This window comes from Rattus norvegicus, chromosome 3 (assembly GCF_036323735.1).
Source record: "Rattus norvegicus strain BN/NHsdMcwi chromosome 3, GRCr8, whole genome shotgun sequence".
Classification (NCBI taxonomy): Eukaryota; Metazoa; Chordata; class Mammalia; order Rodentia; family Muridae; genus Rattus; species Rattus norvegicus.
The window spans coordinates 33575381-33602887 of NC_086021.1; the positions used below are offsets into that span (position 1 = coordinate 33575381).

At 47.6% G+C, this 27507-nt stretch overlaps 1 protein-coding gene across 32 annotated transcripts in view; it reads left to right on the top strand.

Annotated features, from left to right (window-relative positions):
• The window catches only part of Odf2 (outer dense fiber of sperm tails 2), a 47339-nt gene that overhangs the window by 17643 nt on the left and 2189 nt on the right, over nucleotides 1-27507 (top strand). For 11 of the 32 annotated variants that reach the window (XM_063283223.1, XM_017591524.3, XM_063283222.1 and 8 more), the window contains 15 exons: nucleotides 296-425; nucleotides 934-1065; nucleotides 3775-3843; nucleotides 8121-8192; nucleotides 9518-9589; nucleotides 9675-9791; nucleotides 10028-10213; nucleotides 10530-10639; nucleotides 13114-13249; nucleotides 15717-15827; nucleotides 15948-16052; nucleotides 17074-17232; nucleotides 18581-18681; nucleotides 20827-20989; nucleotides 21568-21693. In XM_063283223.1, the coding sequence (XP_063139293.1) occupies nucleotides 296-425; nucleotides 934-1065; nucleotides 3775-3843; nucleotides 8121-8192; nucleotides 9518-9589; nucleotides 9675-9791; nucleotides 10028-10213; nucleotides 10530-10639; nucleotides 13114-13249; nucleotides 15717-15827; nucleotides 15948-16052; nucleotides 17074-17232; nucleotides 18581-18681; nucleotides 20827-20989; nucleotides 21568-21693 (1789 nt within the window). Of the gene's footprint in view, nucleotides 1-295; nucleotides 426-515; nucleotides 656-933; nucleotides 1066-3774; nucleotides 3844-8116; nucleotides 8193-9517; nucleotides 9590-9674; nucleotides 9792-10027; nucleotides 10214-10529; nucleotides 10640-13113; nucleotides 13250-15716; nucleotides 15828-15947; nucleotides 16053-17073; nucleotides 17401-18580; nucleotides 18682-20826; nucleotides 20990-21567; nucleotides 21732-27507 lie in introns of those variants that run through there. The other 21 variants (XM_063283226.1, XM_063283229.1, XM_063283228.1 and 18 more) reach the window with 8 other exon arrangements.

Consider the following 27507-nt stretch of genomic DNA (forward strand, 5'->3'; position numbering starts at 1 on the left):
ATGGCTACAAGAGACCCAGACTGAGCCAGAGCAGCTGACAAGGGGCGAGTAAACTCAAGAACATGGAGGCAGTCTTGACAGTCAAGGCCATAGGTTGTGCCATGGGACCCCAGGGTAGAGCCTCTGTTCTAATACTGAAGCAGGTAGGTCTCTGCCCGGAAGGGCTGCTGTACCTCTTCCTCCTTGTCTCCTGGCTGGAAGGGAGTCTCTCAGGCCATTGTGAGGTGGATATCAGAGCTCTGGGTAGGCTGGGCCCTGCTAGATCTCAGGAATCCTGTTTTTTTTCTGGCCCCAGGCTTCAAAAGAAACACCTCCAGCAGGAGAAGGAATGCCTCATGTCCAAACTGGTGGAGGCTGAAATGGATGGGGCGGCTGCTGCCAAACAAGTCATGGCCTTGAAGGATACCATCGGGAAGCTGAAAACCGTAGGTGGAGCCATAGGATGGGGTGGGGGTGGGGTGGGGGTGGGGGCTTTACGAAGTCATCAGACTGACTTTATGACATCTCTAGGCTGGGGGAGGGCACACCTAACTGCTCAGTCCCAACCCCCCCACTCTCTCACTTCCTGGGCCTTGGTCCCTTGAAGATGACCTCTGTTGATCAGGGCATCTAAGGAGACCAAATCATGGGCCACTTGGGATCACAGTGAGTCAAGGCATGTGGTTGATTCCTGCGAGTGTCAGCCACCAAATATTGCCATCTCTCTTGCCGCCTGCAGGAAGCCTCATTTACACGGAGTACTCCCATCCCCCTCTCCACTCCCCTTCCCCACACCCACTTCAGGACACCTCTCCTCCACCCCTGTGCCTCAGTACCTCGTGTCTTGCTTCTTGGCATCTCCAACTCTTGAAGGACTCTGCCTGTCTTCCCCTGTTGTGTAACATACATGGGGCCTGCCTGTCCTGCACTGTGTAACACACGCTTCTCCTCCAGGAGAAACAGATGACTTGCACCGACATCAACACCTTAACGAGGCAGAAGGAACTTCTCCTGCAGAAGCTGAGCACCTTTGAAGAGACCAACCGCACCCTCCGAGATCTGTTGAGGGAGCAGCACTGCAAAGAGGTGAGTATCTGACCTAGGGTGATTCCGTTCACCCTTCTCTCCTACCTGCTCACTCTTTGAACCCTGCTGGATTGTCTCTAAACTCTGTAAGGCCTGGCCTGAAAGGACTGGGAGACACAAGCGTTTGGTACTGTCACATGTCCCAGTGGGTCTGGAAGCAGAAGGACCAGAGCAGTCGGAAGGCGCTTCTAGAAGTCGGGAGGGGGCAGTCCCAGACCTAAAGTTTCCTCTCTCCCTCCTTCCTCTACCTCCTTCCTCTCTCTCCGTGTATATTAATGTTGTAGCCTAAGCTGGCTGCTGCCCACAAATTGAATGGTTTCACCTGATTTTCTTAATTCCAAGTAAACACAAGTGGATTGTGCATGTTATGTCAACCCCTTAGAGTCTGAGGGACGTTTGGAAGTTTGAAGCCCATTTGGCCTGTATAGTGAGACTGTGTTCTAAATAACTTGACAAGGGCAGAGGGAAATTAGAGGGGACAGAAAAGCTGGGATCATTGCTCAGCGTTGGAGCCTCGCCTCTCACACAGGCCTGTAGGTCAAATCCCTACACTCGTGTATATGGTGCATGTATATGTACACGCATATCATGACAAGTAGGGAGATCAGAGGATAATTTTGTGGAGTTGATTTTCTTACCTTTATGTGGGTCAGGGACCAAACTCAGGTTACCAGGCTTACATAGTAAGCCGAGTCATCTTGGAGTCCTCTTTATTTAATTCTGAGAAGGGTCTCATGCAGCTCCTGCTTGGCTAGAGCTTAACCTCTAGCTGAGGGTAAGCTCAAACTCTTGGTCCTTCTGTGTGCACCTCCCAATGTATCCCCACACCTGGCTCTGTCCTGTGTGCACCTCTCAAAGTGCCCTACTCCTGGCTTTGATGTCCCTTGGCCTCTGCCTCCTGAGTGGCAGGATTAACAGTGTGTGCCCCCACACCCAGCCCTGAAACATGGACTTTGAGAGAATAGGAGAGTGACAAAAAGGCAGTAGCAGGGTTTTTTAGGGGAGGAAAGTATCTCCTTTTATGGCTGACCTGGGACTCAAGGTTGTCATATTACCTGTGCTTCCTGAGTGCTGGAGTCCCAGCCTTGAGCTGTCATGCCTGGCTTCAGCATGCTCTTCTGTAATAGATAGGTGCACTTTATGGACTCAAGAGGGTAATTGTATGTAGGACATACATTGCACATTTGTGGGAATAACACTTAGAAACCAATCTCATTCTATTGCATGGTGGGTCTTTTGAACTTACTATTTTGTAGTTGAAAAATATTTTTTAAATTTTTTTTTTTTTAATTATGAGGGATTGATTCTTTCTCTCTCTTTCTTTCTTTCTTTCTTTCTTTCTTTCTTTCTTTCTTTCTTTCTTTCTTTCTTTCTCTCAAGATTTATTTTATTATATACACTGTAGCTGTCTTCAGATACACCAGAAGAGGGCATCAGATCTCATGACAGATGGTTGTGAGCCACCATGTGGTTGCTGGGATTTGAACTCAGGACCTCTGGGAGAGCAACCAGTGTTCTTAACCACTGAGCCATCTCCCTAGCCCGAAAAATATTTTAAGATTTATTCATATTCTCTTTCTCTCTTTCTCTCTCTCTCTCTCTGTGTGTGTGTGTGTGTGTGTGTGTGTGTGTGTGTGTGTGTGTGTGTGTGCGCATACGCATGCACATGAATGCTGTGCCAACAGAGGCCAGAAGAGAGCATCTCCCTTAGAGATGGAGTTAGAGGCAGTTTGTGAGTTGCTATTGGGTGGTGGGAACTGAACTCTGGTCCTCTGCAAAAGTAGCATATGCAGTTAACTACTGAGCTGTCTTTCAGCCCTGTAATGGAAATCTTGAGTCCTTGCCTAATATCTTACCAGTTGTACCTCCTGTCTCTGCTTGTGTTTGAGTCTTGCAGATTCCGAATGTGGATGAGGCGATGTTGCCTTTGTCTGTCTGTGCCTTCCTTATATGTAATCCTGTATTCCTCAGGTCCAGCTGTGCTCTGCACCAATGGCAACCACCCCCACCCTCCACTGCTCACAGAATATAGTGGACGGCCCACTGTGTACACACTTGTTCCTCAGGGCCTTTCCAATAGAGTTGAGTCTGGGGATGTGAGTATTGCTAGCTTAGCAGACATTTGTATTTTCCATGGTTCTGAGGATTGAGGAAGGGGCACAAGCATGTTAGACAAGACCTTTATTACCAACTTACATCCCCAGCTGAACGAACATTCTTGAGAAATGATATTTATCAGATGCTTTTTGTCTCATACATGCACATACATACACAGAGGCCACATAATAACTAATAAAAAGTGGTATACTCATTGCCCAGCTTTCAATGTCAAGTCCCTTGTGTCTACTTGTGATAACCTCCTTAAAGAGAAACTGTATTCTCATTTTTATTTATTTTTTTCTTTTTATGTGTGTGTATTTCCCTGCGTGTGTCTGTACAACATGTTGGTTGAAACAAGGGTTACATTCTATCGTCTGGGCTTGCCTGGAACTCAGTCTGTGGCCTTAGACCCATAGCAATCCTGCCTCTGAAGTGCTAGGATTGCTTGTGTCAGTCACCATGTCCTCCTAATACTTTTGTGACATTACCTCTCCTTAAGACCTAATACAGGTTTCATGAGTACATCCTCATTGGAAGGGACCCTTCTGTTGACAGACATTTGCCTTGCCATTCTGTTCATGCTATGTTGTATTCATGTCTGTCATCCAGCTGTGCCTGAAAGTTCCTGAATGTGCGAGGCAGCACAGGCCTGGGAGGGAGAGGCAGGAGGATTGTCAGGTTTGTGCCCAGCCTTCGATACAGTGATTTACAAGCTACACAATGAGAGCCTGTCTCAAATAAATAGATGATAGATAGATAGATAGATAGATAGATAGATAGATAGATAGATAGATAGATAGATAGATGATTGGTATTCTAGAATATTTTTCTATTAACATTGCTAATTATAGCTAAGTTCTTCTCTAAAGTAGTAACACTTGTTTAATTTCTGGCCTGGTAATCTCATGCAGGTAATTCATACCCAGTATCCCCATAAAATGGGAGGACAAATATCCTCCACTGGGGATTGTGCAAAGATGAGAGAGTTTATGTATGAGAACTGACAGGCTGACATCCTTCCTGGCATGGAACAAGTGCCTGCTAAATTGTGGCTGCTGCTTCTTGTCCTGGGAGGGTGTGACACTTTCAGAAAGCCTTTCTATAGCCATTGCGATTTTTTTTTTCTCTTTTGTGGAGAACATGGGAGGGTTTCATGTTGTTGTTTTAAAGGTTTATTTATCTTGTGTCTATGAGTACATTCTGTCTTCAGAATGCTCCATCCTGGGGTTGGGGATTTAGCTCAGTGGTAGAGCGCTTGCCTAGCAACCGCAAGGCCCTGGGTTCGGTCCCCAGCTTCGGAAAAAAACAAAAAAAAACAAAACAAAAAAAAAAAACCAGAATGCTCCATCCTCCTACTCGGGCTTTCCATGTGCTTAGTGCACCCTTGCCAGCTCCTAGGTCCTTAGCAGACTTAGGCTTCAGGGGACCTGGGAAATTAGGGCATACGAGTTCGAGCCTCCTGCAAGGGCTGCTCTATCTAGGTGTCAAGACGCAGACTTGGGGGTGCAGTCATAGATGCAATGAACTGGGGACTTGAGCAAGGGAGAGCAGAAAGTCATCAGAGGACAGGCAGGTGACTCATTGGTGTCTAAGATGCAGAGGCTCCCTGTGGCCAGGGAAGTGTAAGTTAGAGCAGCACACCTGCTGCCGGCTGCCTGGGGCTGGCAAGAGTGGTAGTGAGCACTCAGCTCCTCTGAGAGCCATGCGAGGTGCTGCACCCCTCTTCCTGGTATCACCTGGAGACTGTTGCCCATTCCAGCAGTGTCTGCTGCCTCATTGTCCGCATGTCTAGACAATGATTGCCCAGACTGTAGGAGGTGTTAATGTAATGGAAGACAGAATGGGCAGGGAGGTAGCGCAGACGGAAAATGCTTGTGAAGGTATGGATTCAAGCGCCCACAGCTGATGGAGAAGCTGCTGGGGAGAGCTGTTGTCTACAACGGGGAATCCTGGTAACTTGAGAACCAGCTAGGTTGAGTCTGAAGGTAGGAGATGAGGAAAAACATCCAAGGTTGTCCTGATCTCTGCACACATGCATGGCATACATACCCTGCCTTCACATACATGAGTGTGTGCATACATATCCATGTTCACAACCATTGTATGCAAATGTGCGTGTGCAGGAACATGGGAGACAGGTTTAAATTTTAGAAGTCAGGTGGCAACAGAGACTTGTAAGTTCTAGCACCCTGGGAGACAGGGGCAAGAGGGTTGGAAGGATCTCCATGAGGCTGGCCTGCATAGGAAATGCAAGAGTAAACGCAAAGCTAGGGGCGAGGGCAGTGACTCCATCCGTAAGACTATTTGTTGCTCTCTCAGAGAGCTGGAGTCTGATTCCCAGCATTCAGGTCTGTGATCTGATTGGATTCTGACCAGCCATTCTTCACAGACTATAATTCCTGCTTGAAGGCATCCAGCGCCCCCTTCTGGCCTCTGTGTGCACCTCCATACCTGATATGCACCTACATACACACACATAAATCAAAATAGTTACGGGATGCTAATGACACGGAGAGGTTGAAATGCAGCGGCTGAGCACTCTTCTTGGCACATCTAGCATGTAGTAGGTCCTAAGTTCAGTTCCCAGCACCAGGGAAAGAAAGCAGTGTCAGGTTGCCAAGGGTTAGAGGGAAGCTGCCGTAGACGCTGCCAGGATCAGGGTTTCTGTGGAGATGAGGTGTTGCTGACTGCTTTCTGTGAGTGTATTGTCACTGCTGTATGCCTAACAAGTAAAGTGGCAAGTTTTATGTTTCATATTTTACCATAGTTAACAATGTTCCCAAAAGGCATTAATCTTCTTTCCCTGGTGCTGGGAACTGAACTTAGGACCTACTATTTTTACTTTTGCCAGCTTGAGAAAGGAGTACTTGACCAATAAGGACAGTCAGTATTTGCAGCTGTTGGGTAGATGATTATGTTTCGGGAACGGTCAGCACAGTAAATTCAGTGACTTTGTGATGAGAACACATGGACTCTTATAGAGTGGTGTGTTGCACCCAGTGCAGTATCATTGTCAGTCACTGTGATTGACACTTGAATATTAATTGTAGGACATAAACATTCGTGTCCATGAGGTCTTATTTTAAAAAAATCAAGGTGGCGCCGGAGAGATTGAACAGATAAGAGTACTTGCTGTTCGTGCTGAGGACAGCACCCACATGGTGAATCACAACCGTCTGTAACCACAGGTCCAAGGGATCTGGTGACTCCTCCTGACTTCCTCAGGAAACACACACATGTAGGCAAGACAGTCATACACATAAAATAAATTCTACAAAAAAAGAAAAAACAGACTACAAGGCTGGCATAGTGGCATGTACTCTAATGGGTAATTGCAACTCTTGGATGGAGGCAGAAAGATCAAGGAGTTCAACGCCAACCTGAGCTACATAGTGGGTTCTAGGCAAGCCCAGGTTACAGAGTGAGGCAGTGTTCAAACAAAACAAACAGAAAATCCCAAAATCAACCCCCCCCCCCACCACAGCTTAAGGCTGTAAGACATAAATGATACCATTATTTAAAAATTACATGTTAGTCCCTTACTGCTCCCTTGAGGAAACATAAGTGTCTGTAAGAGAATCTAAATGTAATGACAGGGTGGGGCTGGAGAGATGGCTCAGTGCTTAGCACAATGGCTGCTCTTCCAGAGGATCCTGTTGGTTCCCAGAACTAACATGGTGGCTTACAACCATCTGATGCCCTCTTCTGGCCTCTGTAGGCACTACATGCAAGTGAGGCCCATGCGTACATGCAGGCAAAACATTCTTTTTTTTTTTTTTTTTTTTTTTGGAGCTGAGGACTGAACCCAGGGCCTTGTGCTTGCTAGGCAAGCGCTCTATCACTGAGCTAAATCCCCAACCCCCAAAAATGAAGGGGCACCACCATCTGTAACAATGGCTTACCGGGACCTGATGCTATTTTTTGACCTCTGTGGGCACCAGACAAGCATTTGGTACATATACCTGTATTCAGGTTAAATAGTCGTACACATCGAGGATGGAGAGACGGTGCAGGGGTCCAGAGTCCTATCCTAGCTGCTCTGTAACTCTGGTTCCAAGGGATCTGATGCCCTCTTCTGACCTCTGTGGGCACTGCACAATGTGGTTCACAAACCTATCACATTGGCACAAAGGCACAACACCCATGTACATGTGAAGGGCCAATTCTTTAAAAATATTAGAAGTAAAATGAGTCAGGTGTGGTGGTACATGACTTTAATCCCAGTACTTGGGAGGCTGAGGAAGCAGATCTCTTAAATCCAAGGCTAGCCTGGTCTACAGAGTGAGTTTCGGGACAGCCAGCACTGCACAGAAGGACCCTGTCTTGAAAAACCAAGAGAAGAGAGGAAAAAGTAAAATGAATCAAAATTTAAATGTAATGACTAGGAAAGAGTTGGGAAGGCCAACTGACAAAGTTTTAGCTTTAGATTGAGATCTGGAAGGTGGTTGGGGGCATATGGATTGAACTTTTATTAACATTCATGACTTATGGTTAGAAATAAAGTTTGGAGGGGCTGGAGAGATGGCTCAGTAGTTATGAGCACTGACTACTCTTCCAAGGTCCTGAGTTCAACTCCCAGCAACCACATGGTGGCTCACAAGTGTCTGGTGTGGTATTCTGGTATGCAGAGTATATATATGTAGACAAAAGTACCCATATACATAAAAGTCCTAAAAAAATGTATATATGTATGTATGTATGTATGTATCTATGAGTGTGTGTTTATGTATATATGTATGTATATGTATGTATTTGTGTGTATTCATCTATGTTTGTGTGTTTATGTATGTATGTGTGTGTATATATATGTTTATATGATATGTGTATGTATGTGTGTGTGTGTATGTATGTATGTTTGTATATATGTATAGTATCTAGAGAAAAGAAAGGAATCATGAGACATAGTACTCTCGTATTTATTTAAATTATGTTTTTTAATTTCAACCCTACTGAAGGATTCCGAGAGACTAATGGAGCAACAAGGTGCATTACTGAAACGTCTGGCAGAGGCCGACTCAGAGAAAGCGGTAATTACAACACCCCTTGCCACAGGAGTGGGCTAGAGACGACAAATAGAGAGCAGTCCGGGACAGTATCCTGTGATCTATGGAATGGGTTGGCGTGCTTTGCTGCCTACTCTCCTACTTCCTGATAGCTGATCACTGGAGGAGGGTTCAAGGCACAAAGTGACACTCCAGCATGAGGGATCATTAGTTCTCTGGTCTCTTAGAACTGAACTTGTTTTTTGGATTCCCAACAGTCAGAGTACACACTGCCAGGTGTGGTGGTGCACTTCTCTAATCTCAGGAGGCAGGAGGCAGGGGCAGGGGCAGGGGCAGGTAGATCTCTTTGAGTTTGAGGCCACCCTGGTCTACAAAGTGAGTTCCAGGACAGCCAAGGATACAGACTAGAGACCTGTCTCAAAAAGGAAAACAAAAGGTAGTACATGCCTTTTTGCTTCACAACCCCCACTTCACTGTCTTCCCCAAGGCTTGCATGTTCCATGGAACTTGAAGCTGTTCAAGATGTTAGTTCATGAGGGCAAGATACAAATGGGGAAGTCTTGTGGCCAAATAATTTAGGAAGCTGTTGGCCGGCCTGCACTTAAAGTTCACCACTGGTATTTATGACTTTATATTACTTGATGCGAGGGAAGGCCATAGACGAAAGGCCGTGTTGGCTGACTAGTGACCACTGTGAAAAGTACCAGTCTGTGCCTTCCTCTTCCCAGCTGCCAGCCCTGGAGTTCTCAGAGTGCTTTGCTTAATAAACCATCTCTAGAAAGTAAGAGAGAGAAAGGACAGAGACTGGGGATTTGAGGAGGGAGTGGAAGTCGAGGTATTGACGTTGCTTCTGCCACACTCCCAACCTAGAAGTTGGAGAAAAGCTATGATGCAGCTTTTGAAACATCAGCAGCTGTTTCAGAGATTTGGAAGGTGTAGTCATATTGTGAGCTTTAGTCAAATGTGACTCTTGTAGTTGATAGAAAAAAATGCATTTAAGCCTCAATTTGAATGATGTGTGGTTATTGCTAGGCAGGAGTGTTTAGGAATTCTTTGAGATTTTGTGCTTTCCTGTACTTTCCAGTCAACGTTACTTAAAAAAACAAAACAAAACAGATATGTGTGTGTGTATATGTATATATTCATTGCTTTTAAAAAGTTAGGGGTTGGGGATTTAGCTCAGTGGTAGAGCGCAAGGCCCTGGGTTCGGTCCCCAGCTCCGAGAAAAAGAAAAAAGAAAAAAAAAAAAAGTTAATACAGGTTAAGTGCGTCCTACATTTGCCAGTGGGTTTCTGTGTTGAGTGGTGAAGTCCCTCTGACCAGAGGCATCTATGACTGTTTTCTCCTAGCGCCTGCTGTTACTACTGCAAGACAAGGACAAGGAAGTGGAAGAACTCCTCCAGGAGATACAATGTGAGAAGGTACTGTGCCCGCACCTGCACTGGGAGGAGCCTGCGCAGCACTGCTGTGCCCCAGCCGGCTCCAGCGTTTTCTCTGTCTCCCAAGGCTCAAGCAAAGACAGCGTCTGAGCTCTCCAAGTCCATGGAGTCCATGCGGGGGCATTTGCAGGCACAGCTTCGCTGCAAAGAGGCTGAGAACAGCCGCCTGTGCATGCAGATCAAGGTGCTGACTGGCTCCCGGTGGGGTGGGATGAGGCTGTCACTCCCTTAGGTGTCTCCCATGCTTTCCAGGCTCCCAAGTTGGCTGCTCTGCTGAGTCACTTGGGTATCTGATGATTTTGAAGGCTCTCCATGGCTCTGCTCTGTCCCAGAAGTCTGAGTTGTTATAATTTTTTCCTTCTCTTCTCTCCTCTTACTTGTGGTCTTCTCTGCCTCTTACCTTCCTCATTCTCCTCCCAGAATTTAGAGCGCAGTGGGAACCAGCACAAGGCGGAAGTAGAGGCCATCATGGAGCAGCTAAAGGAACTGAAGCAAAAGGGAGACCGAGACAAAGAGACCCTGAAGAAGGCCATCCGAGCCCAGAAGGAGCGAGCTGAGAAGAGTGAGGAGTATGCCGAGCAGCTACATGTGCAGCTGGCCGACAAGGTAACAGACCGGCCTGCGGCCGCCTGAGGGATGCCCTGTAGTGGGTGTGGGTGAGTGAGCTGGAAGGGGTCTGGCTGGGGAATGAGGGCTGAAGATCTAGGACTAAGCAGTACCTCTGTCTTGGGGGACGGATGCCTCAGAATCTGCCCGCAGGATGCAATGTGACGTTGCCTGGGAGCTTTCTGTACCAGTCCCAGTATCCTCACACCTTGAGGGAGGCAGCAGAGGGAGGTGGCATGATGTGACTTAGCCCACCTTCCCTCCCCTCAGCCTGAGTATTGATACCTACTGACAAACTGCTGTCCTGTGTTCCCAGGACCTTTATGTTGCTGAAGCTTTATCTACTCTGGAGTCATGGAGGAGCCGTTACAACCAAGTTGTGAAAGACAAAGGAGACCTTGAGTTGGAGATCATTGTCCTAAATGAGTATGTCTTTGTGTTAAGAGAGAAGACAGAATGAGGGAAGGGCTTGAGGAGTGGGTGGAAGGAACATGGTGCCCCGAGGTCACAATGCTCAGGAGGCTCTTATGGTCTCCTCAAGTTGGAGTTGTAAACTACACTAAGATGTGGCAGCCCTGTGCCAAATTCTGGCTCTACCTCTGGGTTTCTACTCCACTTGCCTAGCATGTGAGAGACCCTGGTCTCCATCCCTTGAACTTGAAACAACCGTAAGTATGCTCAAGGGAGAAGCTTCCCCATCATAGAGGCCCAAGCCTGACCCTAGTTATACTTGGCCCTAGTTTCTGTAGCAGGACATGGGGACACAGTTGTCATGCTTGATCATGGCGTCCCAGTGTGCTCTCCACTGGCTGCCCAGAGCTTCCTGCCAGCAGGTCAAAGTGAAGGCAGGTAGGCAGAGGCAGCCGAGCCTCCAGGGTTGGATGACTGACTTTGGCCCTCTTTCTTTGCCACTGGTGAATGTCACTGACCACCCGACTGTTCTCAGCCTCAGTCGTCTGGTTCTGTGCTGTGAGAGTGCACCTGGAGTGACTCTCATATAGCAGCTGTGTGCTAGCTCGGAGGATTCAGCTGCAAGAGGACATGTGTATTTCCTGTCCTGAGCTCCATGCGAGCTCCCGGGGCTGCAAGATGCACAGGCTTCTTTGGCAAGAGATGGGGCTCACAGGGAACTTGCAAGCCTTTAGACCAGTTCACCATGCACAGGCCGAGAATCCGCCATGCACTGTGTGCTGTTCACAACGAAGTTTAGTGGGAGAAGAGGGGAGAGGGAAGGTGTAAGGGTGCATGGAACAGATGAGGGGTAAAGAAGTAACATCCTCAGGAGGGCAGTCTGTACGCATCACCTGTCAATAAGAAAGCCTATGTCCAATGAGTTGAGGCAGCAAACAGGAGGTAGGACACTGGCAGGAAGAGAGGATTCTGGGAAATAATGTGAGGTTGAGGAGATTCATCCTGGAGATGGACATAAACCAGCAGGTAACTGATGTCAGGAGAGAATAAAGGGGAAATTCACGGGCTGGAGAGATGGCTCAGCGGTTAAGAGCGCTGACTGCTCTTCCAGAGGTCCTGAGTTCAATTCCCGGCAACCACATGGTGGCTCACAGCCATCTGTAATGGGATGTGATGCCCTCTTCTGGTGTGTCTGAAGAGCTACAGTGTACTCACATATATACAATAAATAAATAAATCTTTAAAAAAAAAAGATTCACCCTGGAGATGGAGGCCTAAAGTTAAGGAGGGGTAACTAGTTATGTGGAAGACAGAATAGTTTGAATGGGTTAAATAAGTTATGAGCTCGTCAGGGAAAGAGCCAGAGCTTATGGCTTAGGCATATTTTAATAATTAGTCTTAGAGATGTCATTTTGGAAGCAGGGGTAGGAAAGAGGAAAAACATTTTATAGGCGTCTGGTGTGGGCTCTAAAGGGTGAGTAACATATTGCTAGGTGAGATGCTGTGCACTGGCTTGGCCCAGTCGGTGCTTCACCCAACGTGTGCTAAATTGCCGTCTTTGAGAACACAGCTGGGTTACAGCTCAGTGGAACACTTGGCTAGTACGTGAGAAGCTCTGGACTGTGTCTCCTGAACTCCAAGACCCCAAGTGATTATAATAATTTTTAAACCTCCAAGCAGCTGAGCAATGGTGGCACACCTTTACTCCCAGCACTAGAGAGGCAGAGGCAGGTGGATCTCTAGTTTGAGGCTAGTCTGGGCTATACAGCAAGTTCCAGTCAGCCAGGGCTACACAGAGAAAACTTGTCTCAAAAAAACAAAACAAAACAAAAACCTAATCCTCCAAGCAGACAAACCCTCATAGAGTAAAGACTGTGCACAGGTCGTGGTGGTGTGAAGTTGAGGTGAGTGAGCATCTGAGCCGTGGGATTCGAGCGCGGTCCACTGACCTCAGCGACAGTCCTGAGAGGCCACAAGGAAGGGAACGTGAGCAGGAAGCCTCACACGAGCTGCTTGGCTCCCTCACTGTCACTTGAGCATAGTCGCCGAGCTTCTTCCTTTGGCTAGCCATAGGAACATGGGGACAAAAGCCACATGCGCCCAGTGCCTTGGGGTGAGGACTGCCTGAGTAGCCCTTACTGACCACCAACCTGGAAAACGAGGGAAAGATGGCAAAGGGATGTGTTGTAACACTAAGGAAGGACAGGAGGTGTGTCTGCTGTGCTGAGTTGGGAGGGATTGGGTCTCAGCCTTACACACTTACAGTTACCCTGGCGAAATGGTAGACAACTTCCAGAGAAGGTGTCAAGGGAATGTTTTCAAAAGGCATCATGTGGAGATGGGACACTGGTGTGGGGTGGTGGGATGACTTCTTTGTGTAGAGACTGGGGCAGGTAGGCAGCGTGCTGTGAGGGGGAAATGGTCTTTGTTGGGGGTGGACTCCATTCCTTTAAAGATCTAGGGATTAACCCTGTCTGCTGATCTTCCAGCCGGGTGACAGATCTTGTAAACCAACAACAGAGCTTGGAGGAGAAGATGCGGGAAGACCGGGACAGCTTGGTAGAGAGACTGCACCGGCAAACTGCTGAGTATTCTGCCTTCAAGCTAGAGAACGAGAGGCTCAAGGTCTGTATACACGGGGAGCTGCCAGGCCAGGGGCATGCTGGCCTCGGTGGCATGATGAGCCAGGGTTTCTCAGAGGCCTGGGCGTGCCCTGATAAAAAGGGAGTGCCCTGGTGCCAGGGAGTGTGGCATAGCCTCACTGCTGCCTCACAGAGGGCCGAGGTGGCATCTAGTCAGTTTATTGCTGCAGCTCCCTGTGTGGGGCGATGATTGCTGCTAAGAATGTGATGACCCTGAAATGCTAACGTATGCATTCAGTGAACACTTACATGCAGGGCAGAATTGACTTTGGCTCTAACCATGGCTCTCTAGGACTTTGGGTACTCCATACATTCTCATTTTACACATTCTCATCCGAATATATGTTGACTGTTTTTGGTCAGTAAGGCAATTAGGCTGGGGTGTCGCTCATTTGTAGAGTGCTTGGCCAGCAGGCCCTGAGGCTTTGATCCCAACCCACCAAAGATAAGAAAGCAAGGTTTACAGAGTCATGAAGGACTTAAGTTTTACACAGGATTTGCCCAAAGAAATATTTGGAGTTGAGGTTTGAGATTGAGATTGGGATTGATTCTGCAGACCCAGCTATTGACTGCTCTAAATACTGGATATGGTGGCTGTTTTCCCCTTCTGATTTGTTTTTGTTAGGCAAGACAGTTTTAAGAAAGTATGACATGGAAAAGTATGCAAACCTTTAAATTTTCACAAAGTGAACACTTTTCACTCACTCTAAAAGTTACAAGGACCCACATCAGACCCCTTGTAGAGGCAGCTGCTGATTGCATCACAAGTCCTTCTGTGTGGCCATGGACCTCACTGACACTTCTAGAGGCTGTGTACTGATGGGAGCCTTTCACTTGGCACAGTGCTGTAGGTGGGAGCTGGGAGCCGGCTCCCCCAGCGCTTCTATATTTTACGGGTAGTGGCCATTTGCCTTGTGCTTCTGGTGCTGTTGACATGTCTGGGGTGCATATAGTTGGTTATACTTGTAACAGACTTCCCAGGTCGTCCATAGCAGATGGTAACAAGTGCAAAGCGGTTGTATACATTGTTTCCACCTGTGACTTATCAGGGTCAACAGTTGGTCTGTGTCCGTTGGCAATGAGGGATATTGCCAGTCTCTGGTGTTTTTACTGCTTTGGTGGTACAGTCTTTGCTGTACTGCATTTTTAGACACATTGAAAATATCTTCCAAGGAGACAGGAGTCACATAAACTGAAGGCTAGCTTGAGAGAACTGTATCTATAGTGAATTTCAGGTCAGCTTAGGATGCAGAGATGACCTCATTTCTTTTTTTTTTTTTTTTTTTTTTTTTGTTCTTTTTTTCGGAGCTGGGGACCGAACCCAGGGCCTTGCGAACCTCATTTCAAATAATATTAATAGCCTCCAAATCCAACACTTAGGAATTACAGCCTGGTGTATCTGTGTTCAGTAAACACTGTAGCCATTGAAAGTGTTGTCTATAGAATTCTATCTCCTTAGGCAGTCAGGTATGTTCATCACTGAGGCTGGGGTAGAGGAAGCACTTGACATGTACTAAGGCCCCAGACACAGGTCTCCTGTCGTAGTGAGTGTGTTTGTCCTAATGGTAACAGTCGAGCGCATTTACTTCCCTCACCCAGCTAATGCTCCTCAGCTTCCTTTCCCTTCTTGTTGTGCTGCTTCCCATCTCTCTCTGCGATGCTGAGGTCAGAGGACAGAGCCTTGTGCATGCTAGGTCAGCACTGTACCATGAGGCTGTGCTCCAACCCTTTCCTTTCTTTAGGGCAGTGTCTTAAAGCTTATCTCTTCTCTTCCTTTCCCTCCCTACCTCTGCCCTCTTCTTTTTTCTATTTATTTTTCCTTAACTAGCCTCAAACTTGGAACAGTCCCGCCTCAACCCGTTGGGAGCTGGGACTGAACCTGAGCACCACTCCCTGTGTGTTCACTCTCCTCCTCCTGTTCCCTGCCTATCTGTATTGCAAAACCAGTTAAGTAGCAGGTAACTGAGAATGAGAGGCGATGGAATTTACTGTCTTGAAAATGTGTTTACAACATATTAATTTTAAAAAGTATCTTAAATGTTTTGAAATTTGTTTATGTCAGAAACAAGTTAGAGAACAATAGCTATGTGGCCAACTCTTGAGCCTTGGTCACATGGTCCTCTGTGTTACATTCATGTATATGCACCAAGCCCCCTTTTCCCTTTAGAGATTGTATATTGCTTTTGGGATGAGAAATTATTTAGTCATTATCTCTGTCCACATTCGGGGGTCACATTTACTCGCTGATGCAAAGACTGTATGTATATCTATATCTATATCTATATCTATATCTATATCTCTATATCTCTATATCTCTATATCTATCTATCTATCTATCTATCTATCTACATATGAGCTTGTTCTTTGCTGTCTTCTGGAAGTAGACTGAGGGCAAGGAGCCCTGCTCTTGCACCGTCATTTGCGTTGCTCACTAGTGCCCCCTCCTTTAGGCTAGCTTTGCCCCTATGGAGGACAAGCTCAATCAGGCTCACTTGGAGGTCCAGCAACTGAAGGCATCAGTGAAGAACTACGAGGGGATGATCGACAACTACAAGAGCCAGGTAGACACCTTGGGCGGCCTGATCCCCTACTCATCGTTGCTTACAGCTAGGCCTCTGGGTTGGGGTGAGATGGGAGGAGGAGGTTCTGCCAAGAGCATCCACTGTGGCTTTGTTCCCTAGGTGATGAAAACAAGATTGGAGGCTGACGAAGTGGCTGCGCAGCTAGAGCGCTGCGACAAAGAGAACAAGATGCTTAAAGACGAGATGAACAAAGAAATCGAGGCGGTACTGGCCCTTCCTTCCCTCCTCACTGCCCTGGGCACCTTTCCCTGCCCGATGTGGCTCACAAGAGTAGCTGACTTCTGTCTGGCTCCCATCGCACTCTGCTTTTCTGTTTGTTGTTCCCTCTCTGCTCTTCCTCTGTGCTGTCTTTTCTAGTTCTGTTTCCCCTGTGGTTTGATAAAAAGCCCCTTTGCTGGGAGCAGCAGGGTGGACTCAGGCCTACCTGGTGGGCAGGTTATTTGGATGCCTGGACTGTAGCATCTGTAAATGTGCCTAGCATCTCCTCTGGAAGGAGCTTTTTCTTCAGAGCTGCTGGCTGGTTGGTGTGTAGTAATTGCTTTAATCGCTTTAATTTGAACTGGGCTCAGCCACGAGTTTCTGGAGCAGCTCACTTCTTGCCTTTGGTCCCAGCCTTAAAGTTAAGGATGCAGCAGGGCCAGCTATTTCTAATCCTCGCTGATCTTTGTATCCTCATGGCTGCCTTCCTAGGGGCTTTTCCAGGTTTTAGCTAAGTTTGATCCTTGCCCCCTTACTTTCTTTTGTGGTTTTTTTTTTTTTTTTTTTAATTGTCCTTTGTTAAAAACTTTGTGTTTGCGTACACTGTAGCTGTCTTCAGACACCAGAAGAGGGCATCGGATCTCATTACAGATGGTTGTGAGCCACCATGTGGTTGCTGGGATTTGAACTCAGGACCTTTGGAAGAGCAGTCAGTGCTCTTAACCACTGAGCCATCTCTGCAGCCCCCTAAATTGTCCTTTTTTTATTATTCAAATAAAGTGACTGCAGAGAGCCCTCAGAATGGTGCTGAATCCTGGGGTCACGACTGATATTTGCTGACTCAGTGAGTGGCCACTGCAAGTGGCAAGACAGGCCCAATGTGCCTTGCATAGATCAGCCTGCTCAGCTGGGAGAGCAGACCTACTCCTGCCAGTGGGACTGGGGCAGCCCTGCTATACTCCAGAGGAAGTCCCATACCGTTCTCAGTATGGATCCTACCAATGTTGGGCTTCTCTTTCTGCTTCAGGCCCGTCGGCAGTTCCAGTCACAGCTGGCTGACCTACAACAGCTGCCTGACATCCTCAAGATCACGGAGGCCAAGCTGGCTGAGTGTCAAGACCAGCTGCAGGGCTACGAGAGGAAGAACATCGACCTCACAGCCATCATTTCAGACCTGCGCAGCCGGGTAAGGGACTGGCAGAAGGGATCCCACGAACTGGCCCGAGCAGGGGCCCGCTTACCGAGATGAGCTGCACGCCCCCCAAGGGAGGACCACTTCCTTTTTCTTGGCTGCCGATTTCTGAAAGGAGTGAGCTATCATCAGTGCTGTGAAATAAAAGTCTGGTGTGCCAAACCCTGTGTGTCGCACAGAGTGATTGTAGCTATAGACTCGCCACTGCCCTACCACGGCCTCCACGCTCTGCCTGCTTCCGCCTCGCATGTCCTGCCGCCATGATCCGACTCGCAGCCACAGAGGAGACCCAGCAAAAAAACGTCGCACCCACTGCTTGCCCATGGTTCCATCTTTCTCAAGCTTTAACCGCCTGTCCTTGTTTTCCACAGATCCACTTAACCTGAGATTCTGTTCTGAGAGACAGAAGCAAGCAGCCTGTTTGTACAGAACCAGTCTGTCTCAATTACTGGAGCCATGCCCTGTCCTGTCCAAGACATGACACAGCACTCACTTAAATCTGACCTGGACAGGTCTCTTATCCTTTCTCCTCAAAGTCTGTCTTTTGTTTGTTATTTTTTTATTTTTGTTTTTTAAAACAGACTGCTTTGAAATTACTGGGTAGCCAAGGGTGGTCTTAAACTCCTAACTCTGCCTCTACCTCGGAAAATGCTGGAGTCGTGCACCTCCCACTCCTCTCGCGATGTGTGATCTCAGATTCTGACCACCCGCCCGCCCCGCCCCGTCCCAGCATGCTGTAGTTTCACCCCCAGGAACCTGAGGCACTCTGGGTTCTTCCTCCAGTGACAGCCTGAGAAATAGAGGGGACACGAGAGTTCCTATGTCACAGAGATGCTCAATATCCACAGGGATTTGAACCCATGGCTTTCAGACTGTTGAATGTCTTAGGGGTCTCTTGAGGTCTCACAACACAGCGTTCAGGGTAACATCTCAGACCTGCTGGCCTAAATGTATCCGAGCTGAGGCCTATTAAGGGAGCTGAAATCAGTGGTGACCACACAATCAGGAAAGCTCGGGGGGGGGGGGTTTGTTGTACAATGCGCTGCTAACACCCTGTGTCTACTACAGAACCAGCGGGGCTTCTGGGGGCCTCTCCATCAGGAACCAGTATCAGTTGTGGCTCTTCAGCATTTAACCTGTGTTGTCCTGGTGTGGGAGGTGCAGAGGGTCTGCCCCACCCGTTCCCTTCTCTCTTCCAGGTTGTTGGATTATGGGACACCTGCCGAGGGCAGTCGGCTTCCTTCCTGGGTCTGGATGCTGTCGCAGGAGAACGGGGATCCCTTCACTACCTGCCTTTACTAGAAATGCCCTCATAAACCAGTCTGCGTTCCTGTCATTTTAGATCGAACATCAGGGGGACAAGCTGGAGTTGGCGAGAGAGAAACATCAGGCTTCCCAGAAGGAAAATAAACAACTGAGTCAGAAGGTGGATGAACTGGAGAGGTTAGAGGCACTTGGTCCCATGTTTGTCCTCTTCCTAGGACCTGAGACTTTCTGCCGCTTAGCTGCTTTGTGCTTAGTGTGCTGAAGTATTTGAGGGACTCAAGGTCCTGGAAGGTACTAGGCAGGACACAAAGAAGAGCTGCTTGCATTTCAGTGGTAAGCCTTGTGGGTGAGAGGAAGGGCGGGTGTCAGCCTGGAGAGATGCTGTGTGACCATATGATCCAAGGACAGTCTTCTGGTAGGTGCCATTGTCTCAAAGGCACCCTTAGGTCAAGCAGACCAGCAGGCTTGCTTTGAGTGAAGCAACCAGAACACCAGTGTGTGCTGACCAGCATCCCTACAACCTCCCTGACTTACAGCACTTGGATTGGAAGCCCTGGCCTTGGGTCCTGTTCAGACATTTAACCTCCCTTGTGTCGTTGAGTAGAGCCTTTAACTCTTCTGGACCTGTTTCCTAGGCCGAGGAAGGATCAGTGTAGGAGGACTATGCCAGCTGACGGACACAGCAGTCCTCAGTAAGAGGGGCCTCTTAAAGGGGTCTAATACCTCACTTGCAAGCTAGTTGCATGCTTGCCAGCTGGTACTTTAAAGCTGTACTTCCTTTTTTAATTGTCCCTATTCCTGAGTATCTGGGAGTATGTGCATGTGAGTACAGATGCCCAGAGGGGCAGAGTCTCTGCAGCTGGAGTCACAGGCAGTTGTGAGCTGCCTGATGGGAGTGCTGGGACTTCGGTCCTTTGCAAGAGCAGTGTGTGCTCTTAACCATCAGCCATCTTTGTACTCCCGTCCTTTTTTAGACCTATTTTTATTTATTAATATATATTTATACCCAGCATGGGCAACTGCATGGGTGTGGCTGTCAGAGGACAACTTGAGGGAATCTGTTCTCTCCTTCTATCATGTGGGTCCTGGGGATTGAGCTCAGGTCATGGTGCCTTTCAGTAAGCACCTTCACCCTCTGAACCATATTTTGCCTGCCCTGTATTTTGCCTCTGAGTCAGAGTGTAAGCTTGTGGCCTGCAGCTCATCTTGCCTTAGCCTCCTGAGTACTGAGATGTGGATGTGGAGGACCCAAATGTTATCTATAAGGAAACTAAGCTCAGGGAATGGTTCGGGGAATGATTGTAACTTGCCCAGATGCACACAGCTGGTTCCTACGAACAGTGTTCCTTAACTTGGGAACTCTTCTTCCAGAACCATGTTAGCATCTGTAAGCAGAGGACTGGGATCCCAGAGTAGTGGCACACCACTAGTTTAGCTGGATTGCTGCCAGCTAGAGGCCAGCCTGGGCTGTGCTATAAGACCCTGTCTTGGGAGAGATGGCTCATTGGTTAAGAGCACTGACTGCTCTTCCAGAGGTCTTTCTTGAGTTCAATTCCCAGCAACCACATGGTGACTCACAATCATCTGTGATGGGATCCGATGCCCTCTTCCAGTGTGTCTGCAGACAGCTACAGTGTACTCATACATAAAATAAATCTTTAAAAAACATGTTGGAGGGCTAAGGGTCTTTGGGTCTTAATTGCCCTAAAGGTTATGACAGCCTGCATTGGGGCTGAAACAGAAGGCAACCTGTGTCCACCTCTGCTCTGCCAAACTGACCGGCAGATGTAGCTAGGTTCAGTGAGATGAACGACAGTGTTCTGGAAGATCAGGAGACAGTGTGTAAAGTAGAGTAGCCACAGCTGTCCTGTGTCTGTCACATAAGGTGCTCTGGCTCAGCTGAAGTCTGCTGAGTTGGGCTTTGGTAACAAACCAAACAAACAGCCAGCTGTGCTGCCCTCAGTCCTGTTTCTCTGGTTCTCTCAGGCTCTGCTCCCTTATTCCTGGAATGGGTTGATGATGGCAGGCTCTTCCTCTGTGAGCCTCAGGTTGCTGTTCTCTGTGTGACTGTGCAAGGGGCACTGTGTGCACTGTGCTGCACTTCTCGTCCTTCCCGCTCTCCCCACTGCTCTGTGACCAGCTGGTGCAGTTGCACAGTCCAGCAGCCACCTTGCTGATCTGAGAATGCTTTCTGCTTCTTCCTGTGGCTCCTTGGAGATTCTTCAAGTGACAAGATTCCCAGTTCAGAGGAGGCGGAAGCCCCCTGGCAGTGGATCAAGGCAGGTAGGTCACTGCAGGGTCTAATGGAGTGCTCTCACCTAGGAAACTGGAGGCCACCAGCACCCAGAATGTCGAGTTCCTACAGGTGATTGCCAAGAGGGAGGAGGCAATCCACCAGGCTCAGCTGCGGCTGGAGGAGAAAACGAGGGAGTGTGGGTCCTTGGCGAGGCAGTTGGAGAGTGCCATTGAAGATGCCAGGCGACAGGTCAGACATTGTACTGCTAGTTTGCTCTGTGTCCTAACCTTTTTCTGGCCTACTCTTCCATCTGGAGAATGGATGGGTACAGTAGTGCCTTCCTCCTGAATGTGTTGTGAGGATAAAGTAGGTGTCTGTTGTAGAGGGTTGGCCCTTTGTGCTGTTGCTCTTGTGTGTTGCTCTCTCTCGAGATTCCAGAAGGCTTTTCACATTATAGGAATGCTGGGAAAAGGCAGGCAAAGGTGGAGAGTGAGCTTCCCTTGGGGCTAGAGAGATCGCTTACAGCACTGGCTGTTCTTCCTGAAGACCCAGGTTCAATTCCCTGCACCCACATGGCAGCTCACAGCTGTCTGTGACTCCAATTCCAAGGAATCTGGCACCTACACAGACATACAAGCAGGCCAGTCTCCAAAAAGAGAGAGAGAGAAGGGGGCAGGGGACGACACTGACTCCCTCTGTTAGCTTCTGCTCCAAAGCTCCAGAATATTTTGCATGCTGATGTGCCAGTGGGCAGTGACTGGTCAGTGGGAGTGGCCAGCTGTCTCTCTGCCAGGTCAGCTAACCCTGCCTTTGTACTTTGTGTGTAGGTGGAGCAAACCAAGGAACAGGCGCTCTCCAAGGAACGAGCAGCCCAGAGCAAAATCCTGGACCTTGAGACCCAGCTGAGTAGGACCAAGACAGAACTTGGCCAGCTACGCCGGACTCGTGATGATGTGAGTTGGGCCAGTGGGCAGCGCTTTCTCGGCTGCAGGTACAGCTGTCTGCTAGTGTTTTCGTGAGTCTAACTTAGGTTATTATCCCCAGTCACCTTACTGTCCTTTAAGGATATTCTGGGTAGATCTCCTTCCCCTTTTTTGGTACTAGGGATTGAACACAGGGCCTTGACTACGTTAGGCAAGCTGCTACTACTGAGCTATGGCTCCTGTTACATCACTTCTTAAAATAGAGTTACAAGATGTCATTTAGACCCATAAACACTGATTGCATAGCTGAACAGGTTTTAGTGTATCCATAGACTTGTGAGATTTTCAGATTCCTCTTAGGGGTCAAATGGCGGGGCAGAGGCTGATTTCCACGTGACTGCACGAGAGAGTCAAAGTAAGCAAAAATAGCTTGTGCTCTAAAGCAAGACCATGAAAATGTAGAGAGCCTGAGAAGTGTAGAGGGAGAGAGTGCAACTCCCTGAGCACACAGACCAGCACCAGCTCTGCTCCAAAGAGGAAGCTAAAGCCACTCACAGTGCAGCTCTGTGTCTTCTTGCCTAGTGATGCTGGGGGCGGAGCCTTGTAGAGTAGGCTGTCCAATGAGAAGACTCCCAAGTGGGGCTGGAGAGCTGGCTCAGCAGTCATTGCACTTGGGTAAGACCTGGGTTTTGTTCCCAGCACCCATGTGGTGGCTTAGTCGGTAACTACGGTTCCAGGGTATCTGATACCCTCTTTTGGCACACTGGTTAAAGGTCCTGCTCCTTAGTCATAAGGCCTGGAGTTTGTATCCACATAATAGGCCAGGCATTACACAAACGCTGTGACTCTAGTCTGAGGAATCTGCTGCCCTCTTTTGCCTCTGTGCATCTCTGCAAACACGAAAATACAGGTAGGGTGGTCATCCCGAAGAATGTTAACTCAAAGGCAAGGAAGTAGGTGATATGCCAGGTAAAGTTCTCAAAAGTTCAGGGGTAGAAAGCATGAGTGGGCCAAGATCGGAGACCAGCTATCAGGTGGTCTAGAGTCTAGAGTCGAGGAAATATGGAAGGGAAAGTCACAAGGATGGAAAGTTCAGAAAAGAATTGTGATTATAGGAGAACCAGAAATGTTGGAAGTGACCAGATGACTGGACAGGAGAAACAGGAGAAAGCACCAGCAAAGACCAAACCAAGCTGAGAAGAAAGAAGCTGAGAAGTTGAAAAGTAGTCAACAAAAAGCCCATTCAGAAATGAGCATGAAGAAACAAGCAGCCCTGTGTGCTGCCTCATTGCTTTATTTTTCAAGTGGGGGCTGGGAGGCAGCGGCAGGTGGATGTCTGAATTTGATGCCAGCATAGTCTAAGGTAGCAGGACTGTATAATAGAGTGACCCTCTCTCAAAAAAACAAAACCAACCAACCAACAACAGCAAAATAACCAAACATGACCACAGTATCAGAGACTTCTGGGATACCACTAAGAGACCAAACCTCAGAACTGTCAGGACAGAAGCACTGGAGCTCTGAAGGTGGAGAGGCAAGTTGATGAGAACACACACACTTTTCTTTTTTAAAAGGGATCAACTCTCAAATGTAAGGCATTTAGAGCCACAACTGCACAGGACCCAGAAGAGGACCCAGGTCTGCTGCTGTGCACCCATATCAGGTGGCTTACAGTGACACCAGTTCCAGGGGATGGGACAGCTCTGGCCCCAGACACTGTGTTTATGTGTACATACTCCGAGCACATACAGACATGTTTTAAAGGATATAAGGGAAAAAATATATCACAAAGCCAAATGCTGCAAAACTAACAGCATATCTCTCAGCTTCCTGAAAAGCCAGGTTAGAATGGAAAAATGCATTTCAGATCTTGAAAATAAATAATTTTCAATCAAGATTGCTATATTCAACAATTTTATCTTTTAAAATGCTCTGAAGTACAAGGAAACTTCAAGATAAATACAAAGTAAGGCAGTTGATGATTTCCATTTATTTCAGGAGATACGTAAAGGAAGACTATGGCACAGGGAAGAAAGCTTCAATCAGTAGGTCATGGGACGGGGTAAATTTTACAAGAGGTCTAGGAAAGGAGTGTGGCATGTCCCACACAGTGAATGAGCCTCTAACACTAATAAAGAAGGATGTAAAACTAGATGATGCAACTAACTCAAAAAGCAACTGACAAAATAGAGGACTTGGCAAATAGTAGCCTTAAATACAGATGGCCTCCGCGGACCCCTTAGACTGACTGATGGGGGCTTAAAAGAGAAGACCCAGCAACTGTGTCCAAGAAACGCACTTCGCTGGTGTACAGACAGACAGACACAAAAGATAACCAATGTGCTATGCCAATGGGGGCCTAGAACGAATTGGAGATATATTCTCATGTCTGAGAAGCAAACTTCAAAAGCAAAAGAGAATCAAAGTCAGTGTAGACTAATACAGGGGTGATGAAGGAAGATGGGACATGGCGGGTGTGAAGGTACACACCTTTCATCCCAACATGTAGGAGGAAGAGGAGAAGGAAGAAGACAGACAGATCTGTGAGCTTGATGCCATTCTGGACTACTGGGCAAATTTCAGGACAGCCAGGGCTATACAGCCTGAGTTGAAAAACAAAAACCAAGATATATGTGCCAAGTGTTGGGGGTCTCAGACATCTGCTAGCACATGTCAGGGGTGTCCTGAGAAAATAACATGCTGGGTCTACATCCTACTCCCCACTCTGGGAGTTGTCCTCAGTTGGTAGAGTGCTTGCCTACCATGACAGCTTCAAGAGAAGATGGCTCAGCTGTTAAGAGCCATGGCCTCGGTATTACCATGCAGATCACAGCTGTCCCCAGTTCCAGGTTACTCAGTGCCCTGTTGTGAGTCCAAGGGCACCAGACACACATATGATGCCCAGACATACGTAGAGACAACACACACACACAGAATGAAAATAAATAAACACAGAAACAGAGAAACAGGAAAATCAAAGGTTCTACTTCTGGCTCCTATGGTACAGGTACACAAGTCCCTGCCATTGAAAATCTTTCCTAAAATGTCAGGCATGGTGGCACATGCTTCAGTCCCAGCACTTGGGAGGCAAAGCCAGACAAATCTCTAAACCGGAGGGCAGCCAGGCCTACATTGTGAGACCCTATTTCAAAAAAGCAATCGAGTCTCCGAAAAAAGAAAAGCTCAAATGGACTCATTGTTGAACTCTGCCTAACATTTATTTTATTTTTTATTTTTTTTATTTTATATATATATATATATATATATATATATATTTTATTAACTTGAGTAGTTCTTATATACATTTCGAGTGTTATTCCCTTTCCCGGTTTCCGGGCAAACATCCCCCTAATCCCTCCCCCTCCCCTTTATGGATGTTCCCCTCCCCATCCTCCCCCCATTGCCGCCCTCCCCCCAACAGTCTAGTTCACTGGGGGTTCAGTCTTAGCAGGACCCAGGGCTTCCCCTTCCACTGGTGCTCTTACTAGGATATTCATTGCTACCTATGAGGTCAGAGTCCAGGGTCAGTCCATGTATAGTCTTTAGGTAGTGGCTTAGTCCCTGGAAGCTCTGGTTGCCTGGCATTGTACATATGGGGTCTCGAGCCCCTTCAAGCTCTTCCCGTTCTTTCTCTGATTCCTTCAACGGGGGTCCTATTCTCAGTTCAGTGGTTTGCTGCTGGCATTCGCCTCTGTATTTGCTGTATTCTGGCTGTGTCTCTCAGGAGAGATCTACATCCGGCTCCTGTCGGTCTGCACTTCTTTGCTTCATCCATCTTGTCTAATTGGGTGGCTGTATATGTATGGGCCACATGTGGGGCAGGCTCTGAATGGGTGTTCCTTCTGTATCTGTTTTAATCTTTGCCTCTCTATTCCCTGCCAAGGGTATTCTTGTTCCCCTTTTAAAGAAGGAGTGAAGCATTCACATTTTGATCATCCGTCTTGAGTTTCGTTTGTTCTAGGCATCTAGGGTAATTCAAGCATTTGGGCTAATAGCCACTTATCAATGAGTGCATACCATGTGTGTTTTTCTGTGATTGGGTTACCTCACTCAGGATGATATTTTCCAGTTCCAACCATTTGCCTATGAATTTCATAAAGTACCTCGGTGTGACTTTATTTTATTTTTTTAAGAGACAGAGTCCTTTTGTGCAGTCCTAGGTGTCTTGGAACGCTCTAAATCAGTCTGGCCTTGAACTTGTAGAAGGCCCCTGCCTTCCTGGTGGCTATGATTAAAGCTGCATCTGGCCTTTCGTTTTTAAAGAACAGCAACACTTCTGAAACTGTAGACTGCAAGAAAGTAGAATTGCTAGGCATGTAAAGCAATGCCACAGAATATACAGTCAGCGCACACTGCTGAGCTGGCTCTGCGAAGCCTGACGTAGAGGAGCCAATGGGAAAGGCAACTCTCAAGTGTCGCTTTGATGACAAGGTGCCCAAGTCCTCCAGACTCTCAGGAGAGGTTAAGTACACAGGGAGAAGATGGCTAACTGACCACGCCGGGCTCATTGCAGGGATGCAAGATTAGTTGAGCACATGCCCATCAGTGACTACAGCATAAGGACAAGTCACATGACCACGATCACTCAGAAAAGCTCTTCAGCAGCCCTTCATGATAAAGGCTCTGTGGAAACTCATAATAGAAGGAACATACCTTAACCTGATAAAGGCTTTGTTTTGCTTTGTTTTGTGTTTGTTTGTTTTTCAAAATGGGGTTTCTCTGTGTATCCCTGGCTGTCCTGGAATTCACTGTCTACATCAGGCTGGCCTCAAACTCAGAGATGTACCTGCCCGTGCCATCACCACCCAGCTGTAGAAGTTTGTTGGGGCTTGTTTTGTTCTTTTTTTTTTTTTTCCATCTATAGCTGATATTATCTTAAGTGGGAAGAAAATGAGTATTTCATCAATTTAGTTTGTTTTCAAAACAGTGTCTCACTAAGTATCCATGGCTGGTCTGGAACTCAGTGTAGACTAGGATGGCCTCAAACTCATATTGCTCTGCCTTGGTCTGCCTCCTGAGTGCCAGGATTAATGATGTGCACTCCCAGGCCCAGCCCACTACAGTGTCTTTATTGAAGAAATGGCTCACTGGGTAACGCGCTTGCCACTAAGGCTGACAAGCTGCTGAGTCTGACCTTCAGAACCCTTAAGGTGAATGGGAAACACACACACACACACACACACACACACACACACACACACACACACACACACACACACACGACTCAGAGGCAAATGAGAGCATGTGCTGCTGAGGGTGCTGGAGAAGAGCACCCTTCAGTCCTTCCCATTGCTGTGGGAGCAGCACCATGCTTGCTCGGCTCTAGTTCACACCATGCTTGCTCGGCTCTAGTTCACACCATGCTTGCTCGGCTCTAGTTCACACCATGCTTGCTCGGCTCTAGTTCACACCATTCCGCTTGCTTGCTTTTTTGCTTCTCTTGCTTGCTTGCTAGGTATTTATTTATTTATTTATTTATTTATTTAGAGACAGGACCTTTCTGTGTAGCCCTGGTTGTACTATATATAACTCACTCTGTACACCAGGCTGGCCTTGAACTCGGAGAGATCGAGTTACTCTTTCTTTGTGTGTGTTTGTGTGTGTGTGTGTGTGTGTGTTTCTCTGTGAAGGCTAGAAGCACCTCATTCCTTGGAATCACCTGTAACTACATAGTGAGACTTTTTGTCCAATAATAAAATAAAAACAAACCAGCCAGGTATGTTGACTCAGTGTGTGTTGCCAGAATTATAGCATTCAGGAGATTAGGTCAGGAAAATTAGAGCTAATTCAAGGCCATGTTCTGAATTGTCTGGGCAGCTTGCTGAGGCCTTGGCTTAAAACAGT